Consider the following 27,905-nt stretch of genomic DNA (forward strand, 5'->3'; position numbering starts at 1 on the left):
AGGCCCCAGGGTGGCCTAAAAAAAAATGAGTCACTATTAGGAGAGGCACTATTAATGCTTCCTTCTTTTTTCCAAGATAATTCTTCCTCCCACACACATTCACTCATACAACAAGTATTTACAGGGAGCTGTTCTGTCGTTTACTGATACTGGGGACACAACAGTAAGCAAGACAAACACAGAAACACAGGCTCTATCCTCTTGAAACCTGTACTTAAAAACAGATGAAGTGGACAATTTTAGGAAAATATAAATTATTAAAAATAAATTCTAGGCCAGGTGTGGTGTCTAACACCTGTAATCCTAGGTACTCAGGAGACTGAGGCAGGAGGACTGCTTGAGCCCAGGAGTTTGAGATCAGCCTGGGCAACATAGTGAGACCCTTTCTCTATTAAAAAAATTTAAAAATTAGCTGGGCATGGTGGTGCACATCTGTAGTCCTAGCTACTCAGGAGGCTGAGATGGGAGGATCACTTGAGCCCAGGATTCAAGGCTGCAGTGAGCTATGATTGAGTCACCACCTTCCAGCCTGGGTGATGGAGCAAGATCCTGTCTCAAAAAATAAAAATGAATAAATGAGTTAGTAAATTCTAGAAGAAAGAGAAAACCTAATGAGGTAGGCCCTGGTGTTATCCCCGGTCTGATGAAACTGAGAGGCTAAGCACCTTGCCCCATCCCTTCAACAAACAGTCATTAAGCACCTATTAGGTGTCAGGCACTGTGCAAAGATTTCCATGGTAGATCTGGTTATGTCCAAGCTTATTCTGTTGTTTCTGTGGCTCTACACAGACAATAAGCCAGGGCAGATTCCTTTTTAGGTTCCTTTTTTCTTTTTCTTTTTTTTTTTTTGAGATGGGGTCTCATTCTGTCACCCAGGCTGGAGTGCAGTGACAAAATCTCAGCTCACTGCAACCTCCGCCTTCCAGGCCCAAGCGATCCTTCCACCTCAGCCACCAGAGTAGCTGGGACCACAAGCCTGTGTCACCACGCCCAGCTAATTTTTGTATTTTTAGTAGAGACAGGGTTTTGCCATGTTGGCCAGACTGGTCTCCAACTCCTGAGCTCAGGTGATCCACCCGCCTTGGCCTCCCAAAGTGCTGGGATTACAGGCGTGAGCGCCAGGACAGATTTCTCATTAGATAAAACCTGTGTCGTAGAGACCAGTACAAAGGGCTATTCTCCACCTCAAGTCTCCTGTGGGTGACTTCTTGTGACAGGTCACCTTTCCTCTTCCAAACAGTCTGGCAGTGGTCTACATAGATACCAACTTAATTCTATCATAAAATACATCTTTTTCCTCCATCTTCCTACCAGCAGGAGAAGGGTAAGAGTTTGTGGGAATAGAGCCCATCAGCATATATGGTTCTGTGATGGAGCATATCAGTGCCTGGCCTCCCCTTAGTCTTCCCTCCACCCCAGGCTAAAAAGTGTCTTTAGAGCGGAGGTCTCTACACTCCACCAAGCCAAGTAAGCCAAGGTCACACCGATTGGTGGAACTGCAGGATACAAACTGTCGTGGGTGCTGTGCTGCCCAGATCCCCCTTCAGGGCTGAAAGACTTACACTTCCCACCCTCACTACTACTACTGGCTGGAAAGAACGCCTTGCCCAAGATCTCACCTTCCTAGATTAACTAGCATCTGGTGACTGGTCAATGCAGGGCCATCCCAGGTTCAGAACTCCCCACGTGGTCCACTGCAGCCTGACTTTTCCCTCTGCCCTGTCCTGCTTCATTCCTTTTTTTTTTTTTTAGAGAGAGTCTCACTCTGTTGCCTAGGATGGAGTGCAGTGGAGTGATCTCGGCTTACTGCAACCTCCACTGCCCAGGTTCAAGCAATTCTCGTGCCTCAGCCTCCTGAGTAGCTGGGATTACAGGCACCCACCACCATGCCCAGCTAATTTTTGTATTTTTAGTACAGACAGGGGTTTCACCATGTTGACCAGGCTGGTCTCAAACTCCTGACCTCAGGTAATCTGCCCGCCTCAGCCTCCCAAAGTGCTGGGATTACAGACATGAGCCACCATGCCCGGACCCTGCTTTATTCCTTCTTCCAAAGAGTAGATGCTAGGATGGATCACCTAATACCCAGGTAATAATGAGGTGCCCATCCCTGGTACAGGAGGAGCATAGCTAGCCTCTGGCAGAGGGAAACTCTAAGATGGCTAATTTTTTACAGGCAGTAAATGGGATGGTATACCAGGGGGAGAAAGCAGACAAGAGTATTCAATTACCAGGAAGGAATCAGGCTGAGACTTCACATCGGGGCAGGGAGGAACATTGGGCACCCACGTGATCTATTTAGGTGTCTCTTAGTACTCCTTTGCCCTATTTGGACAGTAAATGGACAAATACAGCAACCACTGCCTGAGAAGTGCACAGCAACTAGGTGCTCAGGCTCTCTAAGGATGGAGGTCTAGACCACCCCATCACGCAGGCCACCTAGATCATCTGAGGTGCTGGCAGAAGAGGAGAGGTTTCTAGGATGGATAGAAGAGGGGAATGAAGGGTATGTTCGTTATGCCTCTAGATGAGCTGTAGCGGCGGCAGGAGCTGTAGTTCCCACTAACCCTCCTCTATATGTTTCCCACAGGAAAAGATTCCCCAGGGTCCTGAAAGTGCTGCTTTCCAAACTTAAGTAGCAAATGAGAGGCACAGCACCATGTGGGCACTATTGCAAATGCTGCACTACACTGCCTCGGTCAGGACTGAAGGACTATTCCCCGCCTACCAGGTGGGTGGTAGGTTGACAGATCTCAGCTGTCAGCCCTCTTGAGGAATTGTCTTTGTCTGAAGAGAGCTGCCCTCCAAGCTCCATGGCAGGTCAGTGCAGGGATGAAAAGACTTGGCCCATTTACTCCAACTCAGGCCAACTCAGCAGCTATCCTAGTTTCAGAACTCCCCTGGGGGTCTGCCAAAGCCTCCCATGACTGCAGCACAGACTGACTTCTCCCTCTTCCCACCCCTGCTTCCCTTTCCCCATAGGACTTGATTCTCAAAGGCTCTCTAATAAACTTTCTGCACTAATCAATAATCGCATTTCTGAGTCAGCTCAAAGGGAACCAATCCATGAAACAAACTGAGATTTGAGCCCGGGCGCAAGCTGCTAACTCTGGATTTAGTTTCTTGTGTCTTCTCTAACCCCAGAAACCCCAGGTACATGTGTGGTGCGTCCACCATGCTCTTGGCCCACGAAACCTAACCCCTAGGGAGACAGTGTGTTTATTGTCAGGCTGAAGATACTCCTTAAAGAGAAGAGTGATCACACAGTCCCTTCCACAGTTTTGCCCGTGGTCCCATCTGGATTCAGCCTCTTCTGGCCAAGGCCTGCCATCCATCACAATAGAGCATGCCATGTTCATGGCCCTTTAACAGCTGCAGAATGGCTGTTTATGACTTCAGGCTGCACAGCATATCTCCCTCCTGGAAGCCTTCTATGTTCTTCTGGGTCCCCAAGGCTTTCTGCCATAAGGAGTCTTGTGGCTCATTTCTGAAAAGTCCCAGCTGCTCTGCTTAGGGGTGGGTGAGAGGATGGGACGCTTCTGTCACCGAGGCCAGGAGTCTTGTTAGGCCAGACGGGGGGAAAAGGCCCAGAGAGGTGACATGGCTTTCCCAAGGTCAAGTCAGTAGCAGGGCAGGAACTAGAACATAGTTCTGTATTCTTTCTGCTTCACTCCATCACCTCTCCCAAACCCTTAGGGTTTGCCTCTGCTAAAATCTAGACTGAGATACAGAGGAGAAGGGAACTGATCTGTCCTGCAGATCTCAGAGACTGGGGACTTTGAAACACCAGCCAGGCACAGTGGTGTGGGCCTGTAGTCCCAGCTACTTGGGAGGCTGAGGTGGGAGGATCACTTAAGGCCAGAAGTTGAAATCCAGCGTGGACAACATAGTGAGACCCTATCTCTAAAAAAAAAAAAAAAGAAAGAAAGAAAGAAAAGAAAAGAGCTATAGGGATAAAAAGAGGGATTAATGGGAAATCTCTAAACAGTTTGGCCCCTGCCAACCCCACCTCCCATTCTGGATGGTAGGAAGGTTTGGGATAGGTGACTATTCTCTGTACTGATGTGCAGCCATTAGTATGATAAAAATGTTTTAAATTCTTTTAACTCAATACTGGTTGTTCTTGTGCTTTAATCTTAGACCCAGAACCATTTGTAGAGGGTAAAAGGAAGAACTGTATTATTTATTTATTTTATTTATTAGAGACAGGGGTCTCACTGTGTTGTCCAGGCTGGTCTTGAACTGCTGGACTCAAGTGATCCTCCCACCTCAGCTTCTGGAGTAGCTGGGATTATAGGTGCAAACCACCACGCTTGGCTACTTGTATTTATTGTAAACACAAGAACCCAATCATCATCATTCTATTCAGCTGGAGTTAGAATATGTGCAAACTGTTCAAACATTCAGCCCTAGGATTCTTTTAAGCTGGCCAGTAGAGAACATCAGTGGATATTATCTGGGAATTTAGTCCTGTATAGTTACAGTTTCTTCTATCACTGGGCAATAGAAAACCCCAACAAGAAGCCAAGAATATGACTCAATTAAATTTCTCCAGTACTTATTTAAAAAAAGAAGAAAAGAAAAAAGAAACTGAAGACTATTGCAGTAATGTGATATGCATTATATCTGGATCCTTGGAGTATATGAATTATCTTGTGTCAATTTCTGTGGCAGAGGAAAAATAAATTGTATAATAACAACAACAAAAAAACCTTTCCCCCAAGAGACCAATGTTTGGACAGAAAAGTCAATATAGACCAGCAATCAAACCCTTCCTTCTCCCAGCTATGTAGTGACACTGATACTCTGTTGCACATTTCTGCAAGGCTGTTGGATTTGGTGGAATTTGAAACCTCCTGAATTTTGTGGACATGTAAGCATTCCAAAAATAGAGACAGATGTCACTCTTCTAGGTCTTTCTAGAGACGACCTATGTGGCATTTAAGGAGAAAATGAGTGTTTCATCTCCATCTGCTGCACGGAGTACCATTAGGGAGAGCTGGATCAAACGTCAGGGTTAGTGGTGATTCGGCCCATGAGCTGTGGAAGAAAAGAAAACCTCCACCATAGCATATGCTGACAAATTATGCAAATGCCTTATTTTCCTGTTTATTCATCCAACTTAAGACGCTGCACACACAACTCAGTAAACGGGCTCATAACACCTGGTTGCTCAGGTCAAAAACTTACTCTTGAGTTCTCTTTCAACTCCTTCCCCACTATCAGCAGGTCCTTCCCTCTATCTACAAAACATCCAAATCTGTCCATTCCTCTCCATCTTCACTACTCTCACCCTAGCCAAAGCTACACTTCTCTCTCGTGGACTACTTGGCCTCTTAACTGGCGTCCCTGTTGTCATCTTTGCCTTTCCCCCATACAAGCTACACTATGGATCTTCACAGATTAAGTAAGATCATGGGATTCTGCAAACACCCTCCATTGCCTTCTCATTGCACTCAGAACAAAATCCAAGGCCCCCAAAGCCCTACACCTGGCCTCTGCCTACCTCTTGTAATACTACTCTCCTGCCACACAGGCCATTTTGCAATTCCTTGGACACGCTGATCTCTTTCTGCCCCCCTCCCCTAATGATCTTTGCATTGGCTGTTCCCTCTGTCTGGTCTTGCGCCAGGTCTTCAAAGTGCAGGTCTTTACGATCGTGATGGTCTCAGCGGAAATGCATCCTTCCCTATCGCAGGTATCGCTCCGACTCCCATCACACTGACCTCCATTGAATTCAGGGATCTGCACCTGAAATTATCTTTATTTTACAGATAGGTTCTTAATGTGTTTCTGTCTCTTCCCACCAGAATGTGAGCTCCCCAAGAGCGGGCGCCTTGCCTCTGTCCACTCCAGTACCTCTGCACCTACAACGTCTGACGAAGAGGGGTGGTCGAAAGCTATTTGCTAAATGGGGCAATCCTGGGAGCTGACGGCCGCGGAACGGGCAATGAGAATACAAGGTGACAGGGACCGCGCGGGGCCCGGAGTCGCTCGGCGGGAGTCGGGGCCCGCCTCCTGCTGGAAGACGGGCAGCTCCCCACTCTCATTCCAGTTTTGCTTCTGAGGGGCTCAGGAGGGGCCGCAGCCTGTGCCCAGTCATCAACATCAACAATCTTATTAGTGGGCAGAAAGCCAAGAGGTGGCGTGGCCTGCCAGAAGAGACCGGGACCCGGGCAGGGACCGGAGCCGGGCCGGTCGGGTCCGGGTCCAGAACGTAGAGGCGGGCGGTGCGGGGAGGGGCCCAGGGCGGCGGGCCGAGCCGGGAGGACGGAGCTGGGGCGCGGCGGCTGGGGAGCCGGGACCGGCCTCGCCAACGCCGCGGCTTCGCTTCCGGGTGAGGGGCGGGCGGGCCGAGCAGTTCCGGGGCGGGCGGCGGTTCCGTCTGTGCGGGCCGCGCCGCGGCTGCTGGTCCCGGGCGCTCGGAGGGCGCGAGCGGCGCGCGGGGGCCGAGGGGGCGCGAGGCAGCGGCGCGGGGACTCCGGGCCCCGGCGGCGGCCCATGGGGCGGGAGGCGTGAGGCCGCTGCCTGTCCGGGGCTCGGGGGGTGGGGGGAGCGGGGCGGGGAGATGGATAAACTGACCATCATCTCAGGATGTCTCTTTCTGGCCGCCGATATCTTCGCCATCGCCAGCATCGCCAACCCGGACTGGATCAACACCGGGGAGTCTGCGGGTGAGCCGCTGGCGCGCGGGGCCGGGCGGGAGATTGGCTGAGGGCGACGCGAGGGAGGGGAGACCCGGACTGAGGAGAGGACGGGGTGGAGGGTCCCGGCCGGAGGCTAGCCTGAGGAGACCGGGGGTGGAGGGGAGACCCGGGCCGCGGAGGAAAGGGATGGAGGAGAGGAAGCCGCCGGGCGCCAGCGGGACCCCCGGGCTGAGGGGAGAGGCGCCCCAGGCCGGGTGAAAAGTGGCCGAGGAGACCTGGGCTGGGCTGGCAAGTCCCGGACCGGGGAGGAGGGGAGCAGCCCTCCGATGTGAGGGATCGCAGAGGAATGAGCTTCGTTCTGGATTTAAAAAAAAAAAAAAAAAAAAAAAGTCAAGGTGGGAGACGGGAGGAAACTGAGGCTCCTGCAAGGGAATTAGAAACCAGGCGGAGAGGCTAGGGCTGGGAGTGAGGCAGCCTGCGGGGCAGTGCGGGAGCCACTAAAGAGCTGGTGGGCGAGGGGAGGCCGAGAGGGATCAGGTCCGACCCCAGACCCTCCACCACCAGAGGAAGCTGCGGCCGGGGGCGAGCCCGGGCTGCGGGCTCTGACCCCACCAGGCAGGGTGAATGGTGGGTGCTGGGAGAGCTGGTGGGGTTGGTGGGAGTGGGGGACGCCGGATTGGAGCCCCTCTGCACCGCCGCCCCCGCCCATCCCCTGCCCGCTTGGCAGTGTTTGAGAAGCTTGTGGCTTCGGATTTTCCCTTTGAAGTGTGTATGTGGTTATAATTCTGCTTTATTTTAGGCCCGGGAGCTATAATACTACTACTAATAAACCTCATTTTATGGAGCGTCTTTCCAGAGCATCACAAAAACGCTGGAGAGATCTTAATAGTAGTTACAAAATTAAATAACACATTAGAGTTGCAGGCAGCCCGGCAGCGGGAGCAGTGCTTGCTGTACCACCACGGAGCTGTGGGCGGGAGAGGCAAGGTGGTGCCCTCGGGAAAGAGGCGGGCATCTTTTTGAAGGGTACCCCAGGTGAATGCGCTTCCAAGATTTTTCTCAGCTTGGGCCACTTCTTTCCCTGCTACCTCTTCTCCCTCCCCTCTTCCCCCGCCTCTCTTTCTCCCTCTCTCCCAGACCTGTGAGACCAAACCTTAATTAATGTAAACAGCTGTCAGGAGAGCTGCTCCGATTTAAGGAATGGTCTTGTTTTTTAACTGCTTGTTCAGTGCAGGTGAAGGAACTTTTGGAGGGTTGGGAATGTCAAGCTCCCTCCATGGATAATTTCTTATAAAAATGCGGCCGGGCGCGGTGGCTCACGCCTGTAATCCCAGCACTTTGGGAGGCCGAGGCGGGCGGATCAGGAGGTCAGGATTTCGAAACTAGCCTGACCAACATGGCGAAACCCCGTCTCTACTAAAAATACAAAAAAAAAAAAAAAAAAAAAAAGAATTAGCCGGGCATGATGGCGCGCGCCTGTAATCCCAGCTACTCAGGAGGTGAGGCAGGAGAATCGCTTGAACCCGGGAGGCAGAGGTTGCAGTGAGCTGAGATTGCGCCACTGCACTCCAGCCTGGGCGACAGAGCGAGACTCTGTCTCAAAAAAAAAAAAAAGAAAAGCATCACTGTGCTGTCAAAACTTACTTTTTAAGTATTACTTATGGTTCTGTATTTATCCTGCAATATTTTTAGCTCTTAGAAAAAAAGTGGTAGCTGGGACATTTGTTGCTTCCTCCTCCCTCCCTTCTGTCCCCCAATCTAGACCTAGTAACACAAAATCATGCTGTCATATTCACTGGTTATTAAAATAACACTCTAAAAATTCTGCTACTTTTCTTGCCCATAGAGTTTTAGCAGAACTCTTAATTGTAAAATATATGAAGAAAGAATCAGGATGGTTTCGAATTTGGTGGTACTATGGGCTTTGTTTATGAAAATATTGTTGCTGCCCGACAACTTAACACGGTTACATGTATGACATCCAGTTCGTGACCTGTTGATGTTTTTATCCTACTTACATGTGTATTGACTCCTTTTATGAGACTTTCAGGCTTCACGTACTTAGGGGAAAAGGGGTTTCAGTGCTGTAGCAGAAGGAATCTTTTTACAAAGAAGTTTTAGATAGAATCCCAATAGATAAAATAGACTAAATGACCATGCAAAAGATATAGTTGAAAGAGAAGAATTGTTACATATAAAAGAGAAGAAAGATAAGTGATAGCATAACATTCCTAAGATGGAAAAGGGCATAGCCGGGTGTGGTGGCTCATGCCTGTAATCCCAGCACTTTGGGAGGCCAAGGCGGACGGATCACCTGAGGACAGGAGTTTGAGACCATCCTGGCCAACATGGTGAAACCCTGTCTCTACTAAAAATACAAAGAAGTTAGCTGGGCGCGGTGGTGCATGCCTGTCATCCCAGCTACTCGGGAGGCTGAGGCAAGAGAATCGCTTGAATTTGGGAGGCGGAGGTTGCAGTGAGCCAAGATCACGCTACTGCACTCCGGCCTGGGCGACAGAATGGTACTCCGTCTTAAAAAGAAAACAGAAAAAAAAAAAAAAAGGGCAAGCTCCTCTTGTATTCAGAAGAAAGCAAGGATAGAATGAGTATAACTCTTTCAAATTTGGAGGCAAAATTGGCTGTGAGTTGCCATGGAGATAGGAGCAATGGATGTCCAAGGTCTGAGGAAATAGAAACTGTTCGAAATAATTGCAGAGAAAGCTTGCCAACGGTGATAAGTAGGATTGTCTAGCAGCACTGATGCGTCGTGGAAGTTGATGGTCATGAACATACAGTGTGATAACCTATCTGCCCTCTTGACCTTTTCTAGTAGTGCTGTGTCATTTTGGTACTAAGGTAGGTGAATTTTCCAAGTGTTCTTGGAAATAAGGAAACATCAAGAATAATGTAAAAGCCTCATATACAATAATGAATAATAAAGAATAATGTGAAGGCTTCATTCAAGGTTGGGGTTTGCCAGATACATTGCAACAAAATGACAGAGCAGCCAAGGTATTTAGGATAGTGGCCAAAGTATTGTAATGATGGCTTATGGAGTGTCAGCTGGATAAAGAGTGAAAATGAATAAAAACTAATGGATTGTTCAGTCGAATAGCAGATGGTACAATGGTACATGGCCAGTGGAATAGGGGACCCAATAAAATTGAAGACCAGTCAGAGTGGGAGTGATCAATCCAGCAAAGTGGAATGGCAGGGGATCGTAGGCACAAGGTCCAGAGTGTAACAGTGACAATGTGTGGCTGATGTGGGATCGAGGAAGTGATTGTTTTTTTCTAAAAGTTTCCCTTGCCATCTCAGGATACCACTCCGTTAAATATTATGGCTAGAAAGAGGAATAAGAGATACTAGGAACATAGGAAATTTTTAAAATTCTTATCTAGCGTGTATTTCTTACCTTACATATGTCAGGCAGTAAACCCCCCAAAACATAAAACGAATGGGACAGTATGTTCCTTTGTTTACTGTTGTGCTTGAGCTTGTATGCTGTACAGTCTCACCTGAGCAGGCAGATGTAGTCCTGAGTTTAAAAAAAAAAAAAAAGTGCAGAGTTACACCTTCCAAATCAATGAAACATTTACAAGAAGTTCAAGTAAGATCTCAGTGGTGACAGGTCTAGCTTTATTTCAAGAGCTGCACAAAAGCCACTTAACCTGGCAACAAAAAGTTAATGTGTTGGTTCCCTTTGGTGTATTATATTCAGTCTATAAAGTTTTGATTGTGATGTTTTCATTGCAATTTTTATACCGGATAAAATGTATTTTAGAAGTAGAACTTTTGGAGCTGAAATAGTCTGCAGAATGTAGCTTGAAAACCACTGCAGTGAACTACTACGGGAAAGTTTCAGAATTCAAGTCTAGACTTCATCACTTCATAGCTCTGTAGCTTTAGGGCAGGTTCTTTAGCCTCTCTTTGTCTCCGTTTCCTCCTGTGTAAATTAGGGATAATAAAAGTATCCATCTCATTGGGATATATTGATAATTAACTGAGTTAACCCATGTCAAACATTTAGAACAGTACCTGGCATACAGTAAATGCTCAATAAAAATTACATATTGTTATATTGCTGTTCTAGTTTATAAGAACAGGTGTCAGAATCCAGTTTTGAAATGAAAGCCCAGAACTGTGAGAAATGATGTTTTCTCTATTAGATGTTCTAGGAAATAAGGAAACATCAAGAATAATACAGCCATGCTTAGAACAAGTTAAATATATGTCCCTCTTGGCTTTGGACTTTCTCTGTCACTTCCGTGCTGTTCTTCCTCTTCCAGTCTTTCCATACTCTAATCTCTGTTCTCAGCTTCTACTTGAACTACCATAGAAGGAATAGGAAAAAAAAAAAAAAAAAGAGTAACTTCCTGAAGTCCCTATTGATAAACTATGTTACTATAAGATTATGGACCATACTTTGGACAGCAGAGTTTTTCATGTTTTTATTGTCTTGGTCTAGATACAGAGAAAGTACATCCCTTTTATTTTCACCTGTGTGATTAACATTTCATTTACTTCTTGTAATGGCTTGTGGATTATGCACAAACTTTTGAAGATCTGAAACATATTGTATGTATGGGGGAAGGCACTCTAATGAAGACTGTTTGTGTTAGTGTAACCAGAAATATTAAATGTAGATGAATACAGTGGCAAAATTATATAATTCTGCTATGCTAAGATCAAATTTCTGCTGGTTACTGGAACTCAACACCAACAGGAATATCTTTGATTTTATATAATGCTTCATAGTTTTTGAAGCACTTTGACATCCATTACTTGATCTGATTCCTTAGGATGTTTATATTTGGCCAATGTAAAATAGTCATTTTCACATTTTCCCCCACATGGTAGTGCTTTGCATGTGAGATTTGAGTTTCAGTGCTGCAAAGATTCCATTGAAGAAAATTCTTCACTGAAGTATTACCTATATGTTATTTATGCACACCTTTTACTTATCTTAAATGAAATTAAAATTCTTCAGTGGCTGGAGGTTTTCCCAGATTACAGAAGAGGGAAAGAAGGAGACTTGGGTTTCAGTCTTGAAGTAATAGTCTTTGCTTTGTACAAGCTTCTTAATTTCACTGTCACTCTCTTCTCACCCCTGAAGAGACTTTTTGTCAGGGGGAAAAATTAGTGTTAATTTTAACAAGATAAACAGTTAAGTAAAGCTGCGTCTCTGATAAATATAAATGGTCTACAGATCCCTTTAGTGAGGAAGGCATTATCCCCTCACAGCAAGGATTTCAGTGACCGTAATCCTACTCATCCTAGATAGATTTGCCTTATGTTCTTTATGAAGATTTCCAGATGTTCCCCAAAAGTCTCTTTCAAGTAGCTGAAAGAACTTCTCCCTTATGTCTCGTCAAAATTTCCCTAAAGTGGTTATCATATTCATGTTATAGTTTGTCATAACGAAGTTAAGGTTAGTGTATTCATTTCTGAAGATATTTTCATTCTTGTTGTTTTTAAAATTGTCTAGATGGGATGTTACTGTTTGTGGGGGGTGGAAATCTCAAAAACTGACATGTTCTTCCCTGCTTGTATTCTGAACTAGTTGAGGGGCAAAAAAATAAGGTATTTAGGGGCTAAAATATTATTTTATTACTAAGAAAGAGGATATTGGAGAATGTCACTTACATTTGGGGGCACGTGACGTCCTACTCCTGGACCTTAAAATTGAGCAGACTTAACAATCCAGTCCCAGACAGAACTGGGAGAACTGCCCCTATAACACTTCCAGCATGACAGAGGAGAGATGAGTGCTTCCAAAGGCAAAATGTTGGATCACATATGCCCAGTATTTTCTCCTAAACTACCAGTCAGATGAAGTCAGTCCTTGTGACCTGACAGGGATTGAGTGAGGAGACACAAATGAGCTAAAAGTATTATGCCAACAGGATTCTGTCCTCTCCCCCGGTCTCCATTGCTCATGGATAATAAAATCGGGAATAAGGAGAAAGCCTTATGTGTTTAAAACCCACTATATGTCTAGCATTTTGTGAGGAAGAGTTTTCATTTTCTTCAGGTCTAAAGATTGGCAGGTGTTCAGGGAAGTGAAAGCCTTGGTGGGGGTATCATTTCCTATTCTGCTACCTCCTACCTACTTCATAGGAAAATCTGGTAAACCTCAGATAAGGGACTGTGGTGCTTGACATCTATCTCATAAGGGTTCAAGATCTACAGGTAGATCCCAGCCTATGCACTGGGGATCCTCAGTTTAAAACACTAAAATTACAAGTTGCTCAAGCAGACCTGTTTATTAAGTAATAGAAAATGATTAAATCATTAGTCCTTTCCCTGGAACTGTAACAACTTCAAAGGTCACAAAGGTACTTTGACATGAAAGAACTCTGTAACATCAGTTGTTAAACAAACCTATCTCAAACTTCATTTTATTAATCACTTTGGACATGATTTATAGAGGACAGGATTTGGTTACCTAAAAGGGCAAATATTTTGAGATTGCGTTCTCCTTGAATTTAAAAAGCATTAATAATATTTCTTCATTGGTCTTTTGAGCCTATTTCCAGTAAATTTTTTTAAAGAGCTTTATTGAGATGTAATTCACATAATACTAAAATTCATCCATTTAAAGTATACAAATAAAGTATTTAAAGTATACAAATCAGTGGCTTTTAGTATCTTCATAAAGTTGTGTGCTACCATCACCATAGTCCATTTCAGAACATTTTCATTACTCCAAGACCAGGCTAAGAGGTGCCTCTTAGCCTCCTAGGCAACCCCTAATATGCTTTCTGTCTGTTGATTTGCCTATTCTGGACATTTCCAATCATAGAATCTATGTGATCCTTTGTGACAGGCTTCTTAAACTTAGCATAATGTTCTCAAAGTTCATACATATTATGACTTTTTTTTTTCTTTAAGAGACAGGGTCTTGCTGTGTTTCCCAGGCTCAAACTCCTGGGATCAAGCAATCCTCAGCGTGGTAGATGCACGCTGCCACACCTAGCTATGTATTTCTTTTTTATTGCCAAGTATTCCATTATGTGAATAGACCACATTTATTTAGCCATTCATCAGTTGGTGGACATTTGGACCACTCAGTTTTTTACTTCCAAGCATAAAAGTCTGTGAAGATAAAGTGATTAAAGATGTTTTTTAAATGTGATTTTTTAAAAAGTGACATTATCAGTGTAATCTATTTCAGCATATCAAGTAATAATTATCAATAAAAATTCAAAAACCGGTCTTTTTACAGTACTCACAGGACATGCTTAAAGCTTGAGATCATTTATGATACTGTGAATTCCCAGAGTGGACTAGATTTTCCAATAGGAAATTAGATCTCCTGAGCAAAGCATTAATATTTCCTTTACAACCTTAGTTCCAAACATCATCTCTTTTATCATTACCAACAGAGATGGAACCACTTCAGAATTAAGACTATAAATAAGCCTAAATGTTTTTGGAGAAGGGGAATTTAGGATGAAGAACATGAACAGCAGGCATGAGTAAATGGAAATCACTAAAAGAAGGAAATTCAGAAGAAAAAAAATTAGAGTAAAGACTGCTGATGCATTTGTTAGATTGGCCATACTTATTGAGTCCTTCCTTATTTGGCTGCCAGAACCCCTTTCAAATTTTGCATAGTAATGGTTACATATATCAGTTCTCCACTGTTCTGCTTAGTGTGACCAAAAACATCATTGTTTAATCCCTTTCCTGGTAAATACTGAGTTTGTATTGGAGTTGCAGTTCTGTAGGATTTGGAGTCAGGCATATCTCTATTTGATTCTTGGATTCCCTTTTTATTAGCTTTATGATTTGGGGCATGTAATTTGATTTTTCAGCTATAAAATGGAGACAATACATTTACCTCAAAGGATAGTTGTGAGGAGATAAAATGTGGCATATAAGAGATTAGCACATTGTCCGATACTTAGTAAATGCTCAAATGTTAGTCATTTATTATATAAAAGATCAAAACATCTGGATTTTTAGTGTTTCCCTTTTGTACTGTCTGTCTTATTTATTTACTTATACCTGCCTTGTTCCAGAAAGAGATTTAAGGCAACATAATGTGTCTGTATTTGAATGTTCGTGAACCCAGCTGGGTCCAATCTGGGAAGAGAGACTGCATAGTCAGTTGTTGTGGTAATACACACTTATGGGACACATGTAACTACCAAAACCAAGGAGTACTTGGGTTTTTATGTTTCTGGAACAGATTGAAGAGGTTTTCTAAGTGAAAGACAGCCTAGCGTAGTGGAAATGGCACACGGGCTTTGGGGCAAACCAACATGTAGCCAAGTCCCAGTCCTACTATTTACGAGCCGTGTAATTGATCTTAGACAAGTTGCAGTTGAGGGTTTTTATTAATGAAAATTATATCATTCAGACCTGATTAATACCTCTTTCAGCACTTCCAATAGTTATGCAGGTTTAGACTCCAACTTTGTTCTCCTGTGGGTTAAAGAATATTAACCACAGTGTATTGTTAAGATCATTTAGTTCAGAGGTTAGTTTTAAAGGAATTTAAGAGCTGGTAGTACAGTTGGAGTATCAAGTCAATTTTTCTCACCTCAAAGTGTGAAAATAAGTTTGAAATATATGAGATAGTTGGTTCTTTATAGAAACCTGGCAAGCGATATAGCTGAAGATTTAGTTTATGGAATAAATTTTTTTCTAGTTACTAGCTTCTGTAATGCAACTGTGAGTTCATTTTTTCCATAACCCATTTCAATGCATACTTAGGTGGTGGGCCATATTGCATAATCTTATAGGGGAAATTTAGACATGTAATGAAGTGTTCCTGTTTATGAAATTGTCACTGTTGAATTATAAATAAGAACTTGTTCGTGCAACCCGAATGCATAATTATTTACATAGTGACCGTGTTTGATATGCTTCTCTAAGAGACCCAGGAAATTAGGTTGTACGGTGACAGCAGTGACAAGTATATAGGTATAAATTTCATATTTACAGCTTTACCTTTGTGATGGTTTATATAACATGACATTCATGTCTTTTTGGTTGTCAGAATGTTGTATTTTCAAGTTCTGAAGCTACACCTTTTTTTCCAAGTACTTTCTAGAATTGCCCGCCCAACTAAGCAGCTAGCAGCTTTATAATTAGAAAACCTGATCCAATTGATAACAACAGATTGAAAGTAGCAGTTATTTCATCCTTTATCAACTACAAACTGATGAAAAAGTAATGTTGGGAAAGCTGTTGTAGAAATCCTAAAGAGGCTTAGATAAGAGCCATGAGGAAACCTGAAGATCTTTGAATATCAGGATACCTAAAAATAGGTACCTGGATTAAAACCATTTTTCAATAATATACCCGTACTGTGTATTTCACCTAAATTTACTGTGTTTGTAAACTTTACTGTGCATTCTCTTGTTAACTGCAAATTACACGGAGGAGAATTCTTGCCAAATATGCAATGAGCAAGTAGAATGTGACGTTCCTTTGGGGTTTATTGCTTTAGATTTGACAAAAAAAAAGAGCATTTGGGTTTGGGTGTTGCTATCAATGGTACTTACATGTATTTGTGAATATGTACCAACTAACATGTATAGTTTGCTTAAGGGAAGTTTCAGTGTGTGACTCCAGTTCACTTTTGAAGCAAACTGACAAATCTTTGAATCACTGCTTTTTTTTTTAATTAGCAAAAGGCTGCACTTTGTGTGTCTCATTATACTAGCTTTGCTATAAATAAAATATCACATTTGGCATTTTGACACTTGCCGTTGTATATATTGAGCAAAAAGGCAGCTGTTGACTTTTAATATAGATCTGTTCAACTAGGGACCATATTCTACTATAGTTAGAGATTAAACAGGAGTAGAAAAAAATGCAGTTGGGTGGGTCAAGTAAGAAAAAGGAAGAACAAAATTTCATTATTGCAATATATTCACAGTAAGTTGTTTACCTGGAACATGGTTGGGTCCAATTTCAGCCATAATAATAGAAGTTCTTTTCAAAAATAGGCCATGTTCAGATCAGTTCTGCTGACCAGGTCACTGACCTCCAAAGACAAAAATCTTTAAGGCCACTTAGACTGTCAAAGAGATATGACCATTTGATTTATAAGGTACCATCATTTTGATAAAAGAAATCTTTAATTTACTATGAATATTTTAAAAATCTTCCCATAGATATTCCCTATGCCATTGGACTTCATTCCAGACCATCTTGCAACAAATGCTATTGACGTATTTGTGGTCTGTAAGGAATCTGTACTGAAATAATCAGAGAGATTATGTTTAAGCAAATGAAAAAAGTCCTTGAGGTACCCTATACCCTGGGAAGATAAAATTGTATCTTGCATGTCTTACATCTTGTGAGTATGTACCAACATATGCATAGGATCAGGCAATCAGAGAGGAGGTGGAATTTGAGCTTAACAGATGATACATTTAATAATGAGTAATAAGGAAGACTTGGGTGGTTCTTGTTCTTGAAAAGGGAATGGCATGAGTAAAGGTAGAGAGGAGGCAGTGAAATTTCTATTCCAGTCCATTTCTCTGTATTGCAACTTATTTTATCTTTCTAAAGAACAAATAGAATAATAAATACTTGTATAGCATTTACTTTGTGACAGATTCTTTTCTAGACACTTTACATGTGTTAATTGATCCCCACAATGCCCCTGTGTAAGTGCTGTTATTTAGACAGCCTCATGAAAATACAGAGAAGTCACTTGCCTAATGTCACACAGTGGATCCTGGCTCTTAACTATTGCGTGTGCTTGTACCAGAAACCTTCAGTGACTTCATCTTCCACAGGACAAAAGACACTCAAGGATTTTCACAATCTGGCTCCAACTTATAATACTTTCTGGCCTTAGATCCTGCTTTTTTCCCCCTGCATGAATGTACATTCTAGCCCCTCTGTATTACTTTCTGTTTCCTGTGTGCAATCAGTATTCTCATCTGTAATTCTTTGGTCCTGTCACTCTCTCCAGTCCCTGTTTTATCAGTATCCTACCCATCTTCCGAGCATATCAGTTGCTATCTTCATAAAACCTTTTTTGATCCCTTACCTAAAGTGATTTTCCAACCCCTTGGTAACACTTTGCACATTTTTTATGGTAGCATATCTGTGTCATGGTTATTTGTGTGGTACTTGCCCTATTTTCTAGTATAATTTTTTTGTAGTATAGATTTTTTTTAAAGTTCTTTGAGAGCAGGGAATATGATTTATTCCTTTGCTGCCTTTGTATCTTAGGCAGCATTCAGTCTAAGCTTGCACAGGGCAGGAAAGAGGAAATGTTATGGTTAACACTAAGATTTTGAACCTGGGCTAGGGAATAAAATTGGGAATTTAGAGAGTGAGGTGATTGTAAAAAGTGAGGAGTTGATTTAGACATGTTCTGTTTGAGGTGATAGTAGGATATGCAAGAAGAAAGGGACTAGAGCTCAGAAGACAGGAATATTTGGCACTCCCAGTCTTATCTCATTTTCACAAGTATGATACTTAAATTGCTACATATCAAATTAGCTGCATATCCATAGAATTCAGGCTTCTTTTTTTTTTTTTAATGTATCAGTTGGGGCCAGGTGCGGTGGCTCACGCCTGTAATCTCAGCACTTTGGGAGGCCGAGGCGGGCAGATCAGCTGAGGTCGGGAGTTCAAGACCAGCCTGACCAACATAGAGAAACCCCATCTCTACTAAAAATACAAAATTAGCCAGGCGTGGTGGCACATGCCTGTAATCCCAGCTACTCAGGAGGCTGAGGCAGGAGAATCGCTTGAACCCAGGAGGCGGAGGTTGCAGTGAGCCAAGATCGTGTCATTGCACTCCAGCCTGGGCAACAAGAGCGAAAACTCCATCTCCAAAAAAAAAAAAGTATCAGTTGGTTTTTATTTAGAAAATGAAGTCCAGCTACTATATAATCATTCCTGACTTTAATTTTTTTTTTTTTTTTTTGAGATGGAGTTTTGCTCTTATTGCCCAGGCTGGAGTGCAATGGCTTGATCTCGGATCACCGCAACCTCCGCCTCCCGGGTTCAAGTGATTCTCCTGCCTCAGCCTCTCAAGTAGCTGGGATTACAGGCATGCGCCACCACGCCCAGCTAATTTTTGTATTTTTAGTAGAGACAGGGTTTCTTCATGTTGGTCAGGCTGGTCTTGAACTCCCGACCTCGGGTGATCCACCCGCATCGGCCTCCCAAAGTGCTGGGATTACAGGCGTGAGCCACCGCGCCCAGCCCTGACTTTAATATTATAAGATGAAACTTAATTTGTAGGTTGTTTTGTTGATTCTCTGGGTCAATACGGAAGTTAGATTTCTAGGCTAGCCCACAAGTCCATGTTGTAGTTGAAATACTTACTTCTGCAACAACAAAATAGTAGAAAGCAATACAGTTGCTTTACTATTTGCATTTTCAAAAGATAAAAAGGAACAAGAAAGGGCAGCTTATTTTTCTTATTCTTGATCGGTTTGACTTCAAAGCTTACAGCATTCCTCCTATGTGATATAGTTGTTCACTGAGATTCTTCTTATATATGTCAACAGTGTTTTGGGTTTTCTGGCCCTATCAGAGGAATTACGGAGAATGTATGTGTAAGAGGTTTCCTGAAGTGGAATAACCTGTGGTAGAGTTAACTCAGTAGAGCTGAGGAAGATACGTATGAGTGAATGCAAGTGCATATGATATGTGTAGTTTGCTGTGGTGGGGGTGGGTAGGGGATGGTGAGGAACTTGTAATGGGTAAATAATCTCTCCCATGAGGAAGCAAGATGAAATGGAAGAGGTTGGATCCAATGTTCCTCATCTGAGCCCACGGGAAGGGCCATTGGTCTGGCCTAGAATGGTTACTGCTCGTTGAGGGGACCTCTATGGTTGGATAGAGTAAGGAGAAAAACAGTATTTTGTATGCCAGTTTAAGTATGATAAGGTGCAGATTAAGTCTTTTATGTTGAAATCTGGGTTCTGATTCTGGCTTTCCCATAGTTGTTTTGTTTGTGCTTGAAAATTTACCTAAATTTTGTTATTCTGTATTTTCCCCCAACTGAAAAATAGTTCCTGTCCCCCTTCATCTTCATGAATATCCTCTTACTTGAAAATAAAAGTGAGTGTATATGATATGTTAAATTCTTAGGAAAGTATTTTATTCAGAAAGTTAAAAGAGTATGGGGGCTGGGCTCACACCTGTAATCCCAACACTCTGGGAGGCTGAGATGGGCAGATTGCTTGAGCTCAAGGAGTTCGAGACCAGCCTGGGCAACATGATGAAACCCTGTGTCTACAAAAAATACAAAAATTAACCCGGTGTGATGGCGTGTTCCTGTAGTCCCAGCTACTCAGGAGGCGTAGGTGGGAGGATCTCATGAGCCTGGGAGGTGGAGGTTGCAGTGAGCCGAGACTGGACCACTGCACTCCAGCCTGGGTGACAGAGTGAGACCCTGTCTCAAAAAAAAATATATATATAGGGTAGAAGTCAGAACTCAGTTCAAATTCTGGTTCTGTTGTTTACCAGTTGAGGGGCTTTGAGCATGTTTCTTGGCCTCGGAGCTATAGTTTTTTCATGTATAAATGGGGATAATACTTCTTACCTTGAAGGGTGGTTGTAAGAATTAAAGTTAATATATCTGAAACATCTACCACAGTACAGGCACACACGGTAACTGCTGTTATTGTGGTTAAGCAACTAAATGGATTAATCTCTTATCACATTTGATACATGGAACATAAACATTGCAGTTGATTATTTGCCCACTATACAGTTACTGAAGGCAATCTGATGTTTTTAAAGTAGGATGTATCATTGTTTTATCCTTGGCTGCCCATATCACTTTTTTTTTTTTTTTCCATTAAAAAAAGTAGTCTCACTATGTTGCCCAGGCTGGTTTCAAACTCCTGAACTCAAGCAGTTCTCCCGCCCTGACCTCCCAAAGTGCTGGGATTACAGGCGGGAGCCACTGCCCAGGCCCTGCCGGTATCACTTTCACGATGTACATTGTAACCATGCCCCTGATACTTGGATTGCTATCTTCTTCCAGCTCAGTGCACTAAGAGTATCAGACAGCCTATCCAAATGTTTATATGCAGGTGCTGTGCTGCATATCAAAGGTAATGTGTATTTGGGGATTTTTCAAGTGTGATGATAGATTGTACTAAGCCACTAGCATCCTTCAACCTTCCTACACTAGCCAACATTTGCTAACTGGGTTATGGATGTAATCTGTAGTCCTAGGGTAGATTTCCCTGACTGGCTAGGTATGTAAACCATAACCCTAACCTCATTAGTTGAGGTTAGTCACTATCATGGACTGAATGCACCCGTCCTTCCAAATTCACATGTTGAAATCCTGACCCCCGGTATGGTAGTATTAGGCAGAGGGGATTTGGGGAGGTGATTAAAAAGAGGTCTAGCCCACTTTGTGCTATATGAAGATACAATGAGAATTTACCAGTTTGCAACCTAGAAGACCCTCACCAGAACCGGACCTTGCTGGCACCCTGATCTCAGATTTCCAGCCTCCAAAAATGTAAGAAATGAATTTTAATTGCTTTTAAGCCACCTGGTCCTTTGTTATAGCAGCCCAAATGGACTAAGACAGTAACCAAGTGTCAGTCAAGGGTTGTAAATGTAAAGGATGATTGATAATCACAGGTAGCCTACAAGATAATTTATGGTATAATCTTATTCATCTTCTTATGATGAAACGTAAAATGTGAGACTCTGTTTTTTTATTCTGTAGACAAAATACTTTGGGTTTAAAAATTTTTTTAATTGAGTCACTTAAGAAACCATAGCAAAGAATCTTACTAAGACAAATGTAGACAGTCATATATCAGCCTACTAAATCACCTTTTAGACTCCCACTCTGGATAAGATTTAGTGGATTAGGATTAGAAGACAAACCCTTTTATGTTGATATGTTGCTAATATAGGACTAATCCTAGAAACCTCATACTCTTTCTGAGGTTCTTACCATTCAGTAGGTAGCTATTATCGTGTAGCCATTTAGAATTGCACCGTTAGTTAAGTAAGATGTTGGCTTTAAGTGGACCACCCTGTATTGAAGATTTAATTATCCTTTATTGTGACTATCTTGACAGTTATCAGGGATGTTGGATACATTATGGGTTTTCCCTACTGTGCTATTTCTTTTATTTTTTGCCTCTGTAAGTTGCTGGGCACTGCTTTTTTTCTCTTTTTATTAGCCTAGAATTAACTAAAAGATTGTATCTCTTATCCATCACCTCCTACTGTGCTCTGCCCTTCCTCTCTAGGAGCCTCTTGTGGCAAATCTCCAACTTGGCCATTCAAGCAGTTCATACCCAGATGAAAAAGTTCAAGGTACAGATATCAGCCATTCTCAGTGGTCAGTTTCCATTGTCTTTACCAATAGCTCTCTGCTGTGCTCAGCTCCTGTTTCTCTGAGCTTGGGGTTTTACTGAGTTTTTTTTAGAAAATCCGTCAACTTATCTAATGAAGAAGACTGTCTTTTGACTGTATTGATATAGGCTACAGAGGTACTTACTCCTTTTCTGTGAACCTGTTTTCTCTTGTATAGATTCAAGAAATTCTTCAGTGATTCTGCTTTGTTGATGGTATTCTTGTCATTTTCTCATGCTGCTATAGAATTTTGTACAAATTATATATATATATATATTTTCTTAAGAAACTTAGTTTATCCAACAAAAGGACTGTAACACTATTTTACATTCTTAATTCTGATATAAAGCACGTTTTCAAATTAGTTGCCAACCTTTGTTTTAAAATTGTATTGAAATCCTGGATCTAGATCTTCTAGACAGTTTCTTTGGTATATTATATTGGTCATTTCAGTGGGGTTTGGAGAAGACAGGAGAATAAATTGACTCACTTTACCTCCCAGCAATGTCTAATGAATGTTGATTGAATGAGTGAAATTAGTGGTTAGGTAGAGCAGTTGATTTGGCCTAAATAGTATTTACAAATATGTATAGGAGATTTAGTCTACAGCAGTTGATTATCTTTGAAAACTTTTTTTTTTTTTGAGACAGAGTCTTGTTCTGTCACCAGGCTGGAGAGCAGTGGTATGATCTCGGCTCACTGCAACCTCCACCTCCAGGGTTCAAGTGATTCTCCTGCCTCAGCCTCCTGAGTAGCTGGGACTATATAGGCTTATGCCACCACACCCAGCTAATTTTCGTATTTTTAGCAGAGACGGGGTTTCACCATGTTGGCCAGGATGGTCTCGATCTCTTGACCTTGTGATCTGCCCACCTCAGCCTCCCGAAGTGCTGGAATTACAGGCATGAGCCACCGCGCCTGGCCGAAAACATTTTTAATAGTGGGAAAGTTATGATACAATAATTTTCTTAAGGTCACACATTTAAGTAACCAGAAAAGGTTTAAGTTTTATGGCTCCTATTTATGGCAGGAACATATGTGTAATCAGTTAGAATGCAGGAGACATTATATTAAAGTGGCTAACAGCACAGACTGTAGAGCCTAGGTTCAAATTCTACCTGTTCTGTCTGGACATGACGGTTCACGTGCCTGTAATCTCAGCACTTTGGGAGGCTGAGATGGGAGGATCGCCTGAGCCCAGGAGTTTGAGACCAACCTGGGCAACATAGCAAGACCGCATCTCTACAAACATTTTTTTTTTTTAATTGCTAGTCATGATGATGTGTGCCTGTAGTCCTAGCTACTCGGGAGGCTGAGGCAGAAGGATCGCTTGAGCCTAGGAGTTCAAGGCTGCAGTGAGCTATGATTGTGCCACTGCACTCCAGCCTGGGCAATGGAACAAGACTCTGTCTAAAAAAAAAAAAAAAAAATTCTATCTGTTCAGCTTACTAGCAGCATGATTTTGGGCAACATACCTCAGAGGTCTGTTTCATGTATATAAAACACTTACAGTGCTTGGCACATAGCACTATGTAAGTGTCAACTAAAGTTAATCAGACTAACTTTTGAAGATCCTTAGCTATAGTCTTTTCGGGAGCCATAGGCAGTTATCTTAAAATTGATCATAAATACTTTATTGTAATAAATATTAAGTTGTAGATATAAATGTTACCGTACCGATTCTACTGTTTACATATAAATTCTAGTCCATGGACAACTGGCCACAATGTTTACCTCATATGAATAGTACCACTACTGTAAAGAAGAGTAGTCTTACTATTGAAAAAAGTAAATTTCAATATTGAATACAAATTGAAATCAGTGAGCCTAACTGTACATCAAATTAATCATGTAACCATCAAGGAAAAAAAGAATTATCAAGTAACTTTTCAACATAAAACTCTGACTGTGCTCTCTTAATGATGGGATATAACCTAAGGACAAAAAGAACTGCAAAGAAATACTGATCTTAGTAGGTAACAAACCCCCTACAACAGCTCTGCAGGGGAAATGTCCCCATTTTGCTGTTGAAGAAGCATATTCAAAGAAGGGAATGATTTACATGGCATTAAATGATGCTGGAGTCATTATACCACACTGCTGTTTTTATAGTGTGCTGTTTCTGATGAGTCCTGTGCTAACCATCCTGGTTTGTTTAGTACCTCTCTCTTATTAACACCCTCTGTAATTATTAGAACCACATTTTCAAGAACTTAGTAACCATTTGAATCCCCTTTTTTCAATAATTTCATTCCATGTAATCAGGCCTAGTTTTTTGAAATCTGCTTTCCTAAGGGGTATTTGACCTACCCATTCTTTACAAATTCTGAGATGACCTAGATGACCTAACAGCTTTTTTCCTAATTCCTCCTGCTTCACCAATAACTAGTTCCTGGAATATTAGCTAGTGTCCAAGTCACAATTATTTATGGTCTGTATGATAACTAAGTCTGGAAGTTGGATATGAGAGAATTGCATTCTTTTTTTTTTTTTTTTTTTTTTTTGGAGACAGGGTCTCACTCTGTCGCCCAGGCTGGAGTGCAGTGGTGCGATTTTGGCTCACTGCAACCTCCACCTTCCGGGTTGCAGTGATCCTCCTGACTCAGCCTCCTGAGTAGCTGGGATGACAGGCACGTGCTACCAAGCCCAGCTAATTTTTGTATTTTTAGTAGAGACAGGGTTTTACCATGTTGGTCAAGTTGATCTCAAACTCCTGACCTCAGGTGATCCGCCCACCTCGGCCTCCCAAAGAGCTGGGATTACAGGCATGAGCCACCGCGCCCAGCCTGAGAATTGCATTCTTAAAGACATTAATCTGTTTGTAATTTAGGATGTCTTATAGTGATTTGGTGGTGAGACATACGGGAAGGGGTGGTAAAGAGTGCAATTGTTGGACCTGTGCTTTTTACGTGAAATAGCGGAAATGAGTATTACTTTACAAACTGGTTTTGGAAATGATTCATTCATTAAAGAAAGCAAATAAAAATAGCAATAAAACTAGGACATAATAACTGGTTGTTAAATGAACTCTATGTCCTTTGAAAAGGAGATGATTAAGGAAGAAAATATGTAAATAACTTGGGTACACAAGCTGCTATTTGAAATTCTGCTGAGTAAAAATGATAGGAGGAGTTAAACTGTTCAGGAATTTAGCTCTTGCTTAAAGTATTCGTGTAGCAAGTCTCTGTTTTTTTTAAATTACAGTGTTTGAAGATCCTCTTCTTGAATTAACAGAATCAAAGTGAAATTGCATTTTTAAAATCACTCCTAAACTGTGTTTAGTGTGTGGCTTTAAAATATAATTCTATGTAATATACTAGAGAAATTCTCAAGAAAATCTAGGACTAGGATTTCAATATAATTTTAAAAGGAAGTAAGGTGGGCAATCAGATTAATTTGAAAAAGTGCTTTATATCACTAGTAAGAATGCAAAACTGTGTTATAGTGCTTTCATTAGGTTAACTGGGTTTCTAAACACCTGGAGAAAATTATTTTAGTATTTTCTGTCCAAAATAGCGGTTTGTGGAAAATGCGCCACTTGTCTGGGGAAATCAGTGTTTATGAGACATCTTTGTTAATGTTTCTAAAGTTTTAACTCTCTGGACAAACATTCAAGAAAAATTTAACCGTTATACAAAAATATTCCTACATAGTAAACTTTGAGCACACCTGTGGAATTAGACTTGGTTCATGTTCTAACCAACTCCTTCTAGCTGGTACCTTGTCATTTAGCCTGTTACTGAGTTTCCTTATTGAATTGTTTTGAGAATTAAATTGAGCATACATAAAGCACTTAATACTACACCCAGCACTAAGAAAGCACTCAAAATATAGTGGCAGCTATTATTATTTATCCTTCTTCCTCTCCGTTTTCTCCTCCAGATTTATAAGTGATAGGGACAGAAAATTTCTTATCAGAGTGCCCTTTATTTTAATCTCAAGGTTTTGAAGTAGAATTTAGGACAAAAATAGATTTTTCTGAACCAAAACACTGAAGATTCTGTTTGGGAAGTGAGAAAGCAAGCTGCTAAACACCTACTCTACTTGTGCAGTGACAAGAAAATTGAATTTCTCATTCGTTTCCTGCCCCTAGCCCTTGCCTTCAGTTTCTCTGCCTCAGTATGAAAGTATCTATATTCCTTTGGGGACAGTTGCCTCACTGAAGCCACAAAGAGCAGTCTCCAGGAGTTGTGTGGCAAGCTAACTATAACCTTTTGGAAGAACATCTGGATACAGTTTTCATTTTTAAAGTGTATCGTTTTTTAGGTCATTAGATTTGTATAGTTCAAATTTATTGGTGTCAGTTCTCTTCCTAGGTTGTACCATCCATTTTGAAAAGATGTATGTCTTTTATCCAGAAGATGTAAAGTATATAGGGTCATAATCAATAAAAATCTCTATCTTCAGTTAAACTACTGGAGTTTTCCCTTCTTCAAGTTTTCAGAATATAATCATTATACCAAACACACGTGTGCGTATGCATATATATCCATCCATACAAATATAACTTTCCTTTATTATGATTACTCAGTTGCAAGCAGTGTAGAAGTTATAATATTTGTTTTATTATAATCATTTCAGCAATATGGATAGGGCTACTGGACCCTGGAATTTGAAAAGAGAGGATCTTTTTTATGTTTTTTTTAAAATTTTGATAAAATATGCATAACGAAATTTACCATCTTAACCATTTTTAAGTGTACAGTTCAGTGGCATTAAGTTTATTCACATTGTTTTACCACCGTCACCCCGATCCATCTGTAAAGCTCTTTTCATCTTGCAAAACCAAAACTCTACGCCCATTAAACAACAACTGAAAAAGAGAGGATCTTAACATCAGAATCACATAATTACTACTCTATAAACATCTGATGGGTGTTTACTTCTAAAACAACTGCTTTCTTTTTTAATTGACCTTTCACTATACTTAGCCTCTTCTGGGAATTATTATATGTAATCTACTCAGTCATATTTTCTTTAATTTTTCTCTTTCTACAACTTTACTTTTCCAAAGGTGATGTAAATTACATGTTTTATGTTCTGCCATGTTTATACTCTACTTAACCTTCCCTCACTCCCATAGGCTTGATGAGTGTATATTGTCAGAGCATTATTTCCTGTACCCACTGCTATGTTTGTTTGTTTGTTTATTTATTTTGAGATGGAGTTTTGCTCTTGTTGCCCAGGCTGGAGTACAATGGTGCAGTCTTGGTTCACTGCAACCTCCACCTCCCAGGTTCAACCGATTCTCCTGCCTCAGCCTCCTGAGTAGCTGGGATTATAGGCACCTGCCACCATGCCCGGCTAATTTTTGTGTTTTTAGTAGAGACGGGGGTTCACCATGTTGGCCAGGCTGGTCTCAAACTCCTGACCTCGTTATCTGCCTGCCTCAGCCTCCCAAAGTGCTGGGATTACAGGTGTGAGCCACCACGCCTGGCTATGTTTATATTTTTAAAAGTCCTAAAAGTCAGATGGTTTAATGTACGTACATTCTTGACATTTTAAATACCTCCAATTTTGAAAGCATTCTTTCTCTGGGCTGTTAGATACATGTGTGATTCATAAAATGAAATAGCGTTGCCTGTAGTTATTTCTTGAGTTGCCATTTAGAGTCTTCTGGCCTTGTCATCTGTCTAGGGAAGAAATCCAGCATACCTTACTGTCATGTATGTCATTGTAGATCTTATAGCTTCAGAAAATTCTCTTTCCTTTTCTTCAGAATTCACCAGTTTTAAAGCTTTTTCCTATCCTTCAATTTTGTCACCAAAATGTGGCTTTGCAGTCACTTGACCTGTAACTTTACACACTTAAGTCTGCTAGACAGAAAAATGCTGTTGCATTCTTAAAAGCTTTTAAGCAGTTATTTGGACTTTTAGTAGAATTAATTAACTAATTTATTTATTTATTTATTTAGAGACAGGGTTTCTCCCT

General features: G+C 41.7%; 1 protein-coding gene across 1 annotated transcript in view; it reads left to right on the forward strand.

Annotated features, from left to right (window-relative positions):
- The first annotated feature begins 6,548 nt into the window (after positions 1-6,548).
- The window catches only part of MOSMO (modulator of smoothened), a 76,873-nt gene continuing 55,516 nt past the window's right edge, over positions 6,549-27,905 (forward strand). Inside the window, exon 1 of the mRNA XM_003807824.6 lies at positions 6,549-6,674. Coding sequence (XP_003807872.1) covers positions 6,569-6,674 — 106 coding nt within the window. The 5' untranslated portion in view covers positions 6,549-6,568. The remainder of the gene's footprint in view (positions 6,675-27,905) is intronic.

This window comes from Pan paniscus, chromosome 18, assembly GCF_029289425.2.
Source record: "Pan paniscus chromosome 18, NHGRI_mPanPan1-v2.0_pri, whole genome shotgun sequence".
Lineage (NCBI taxonomy): Eukaryota > Metazoa > Chordata > Mammalia > Primates > Hominidae > Pan > Pan paniscus.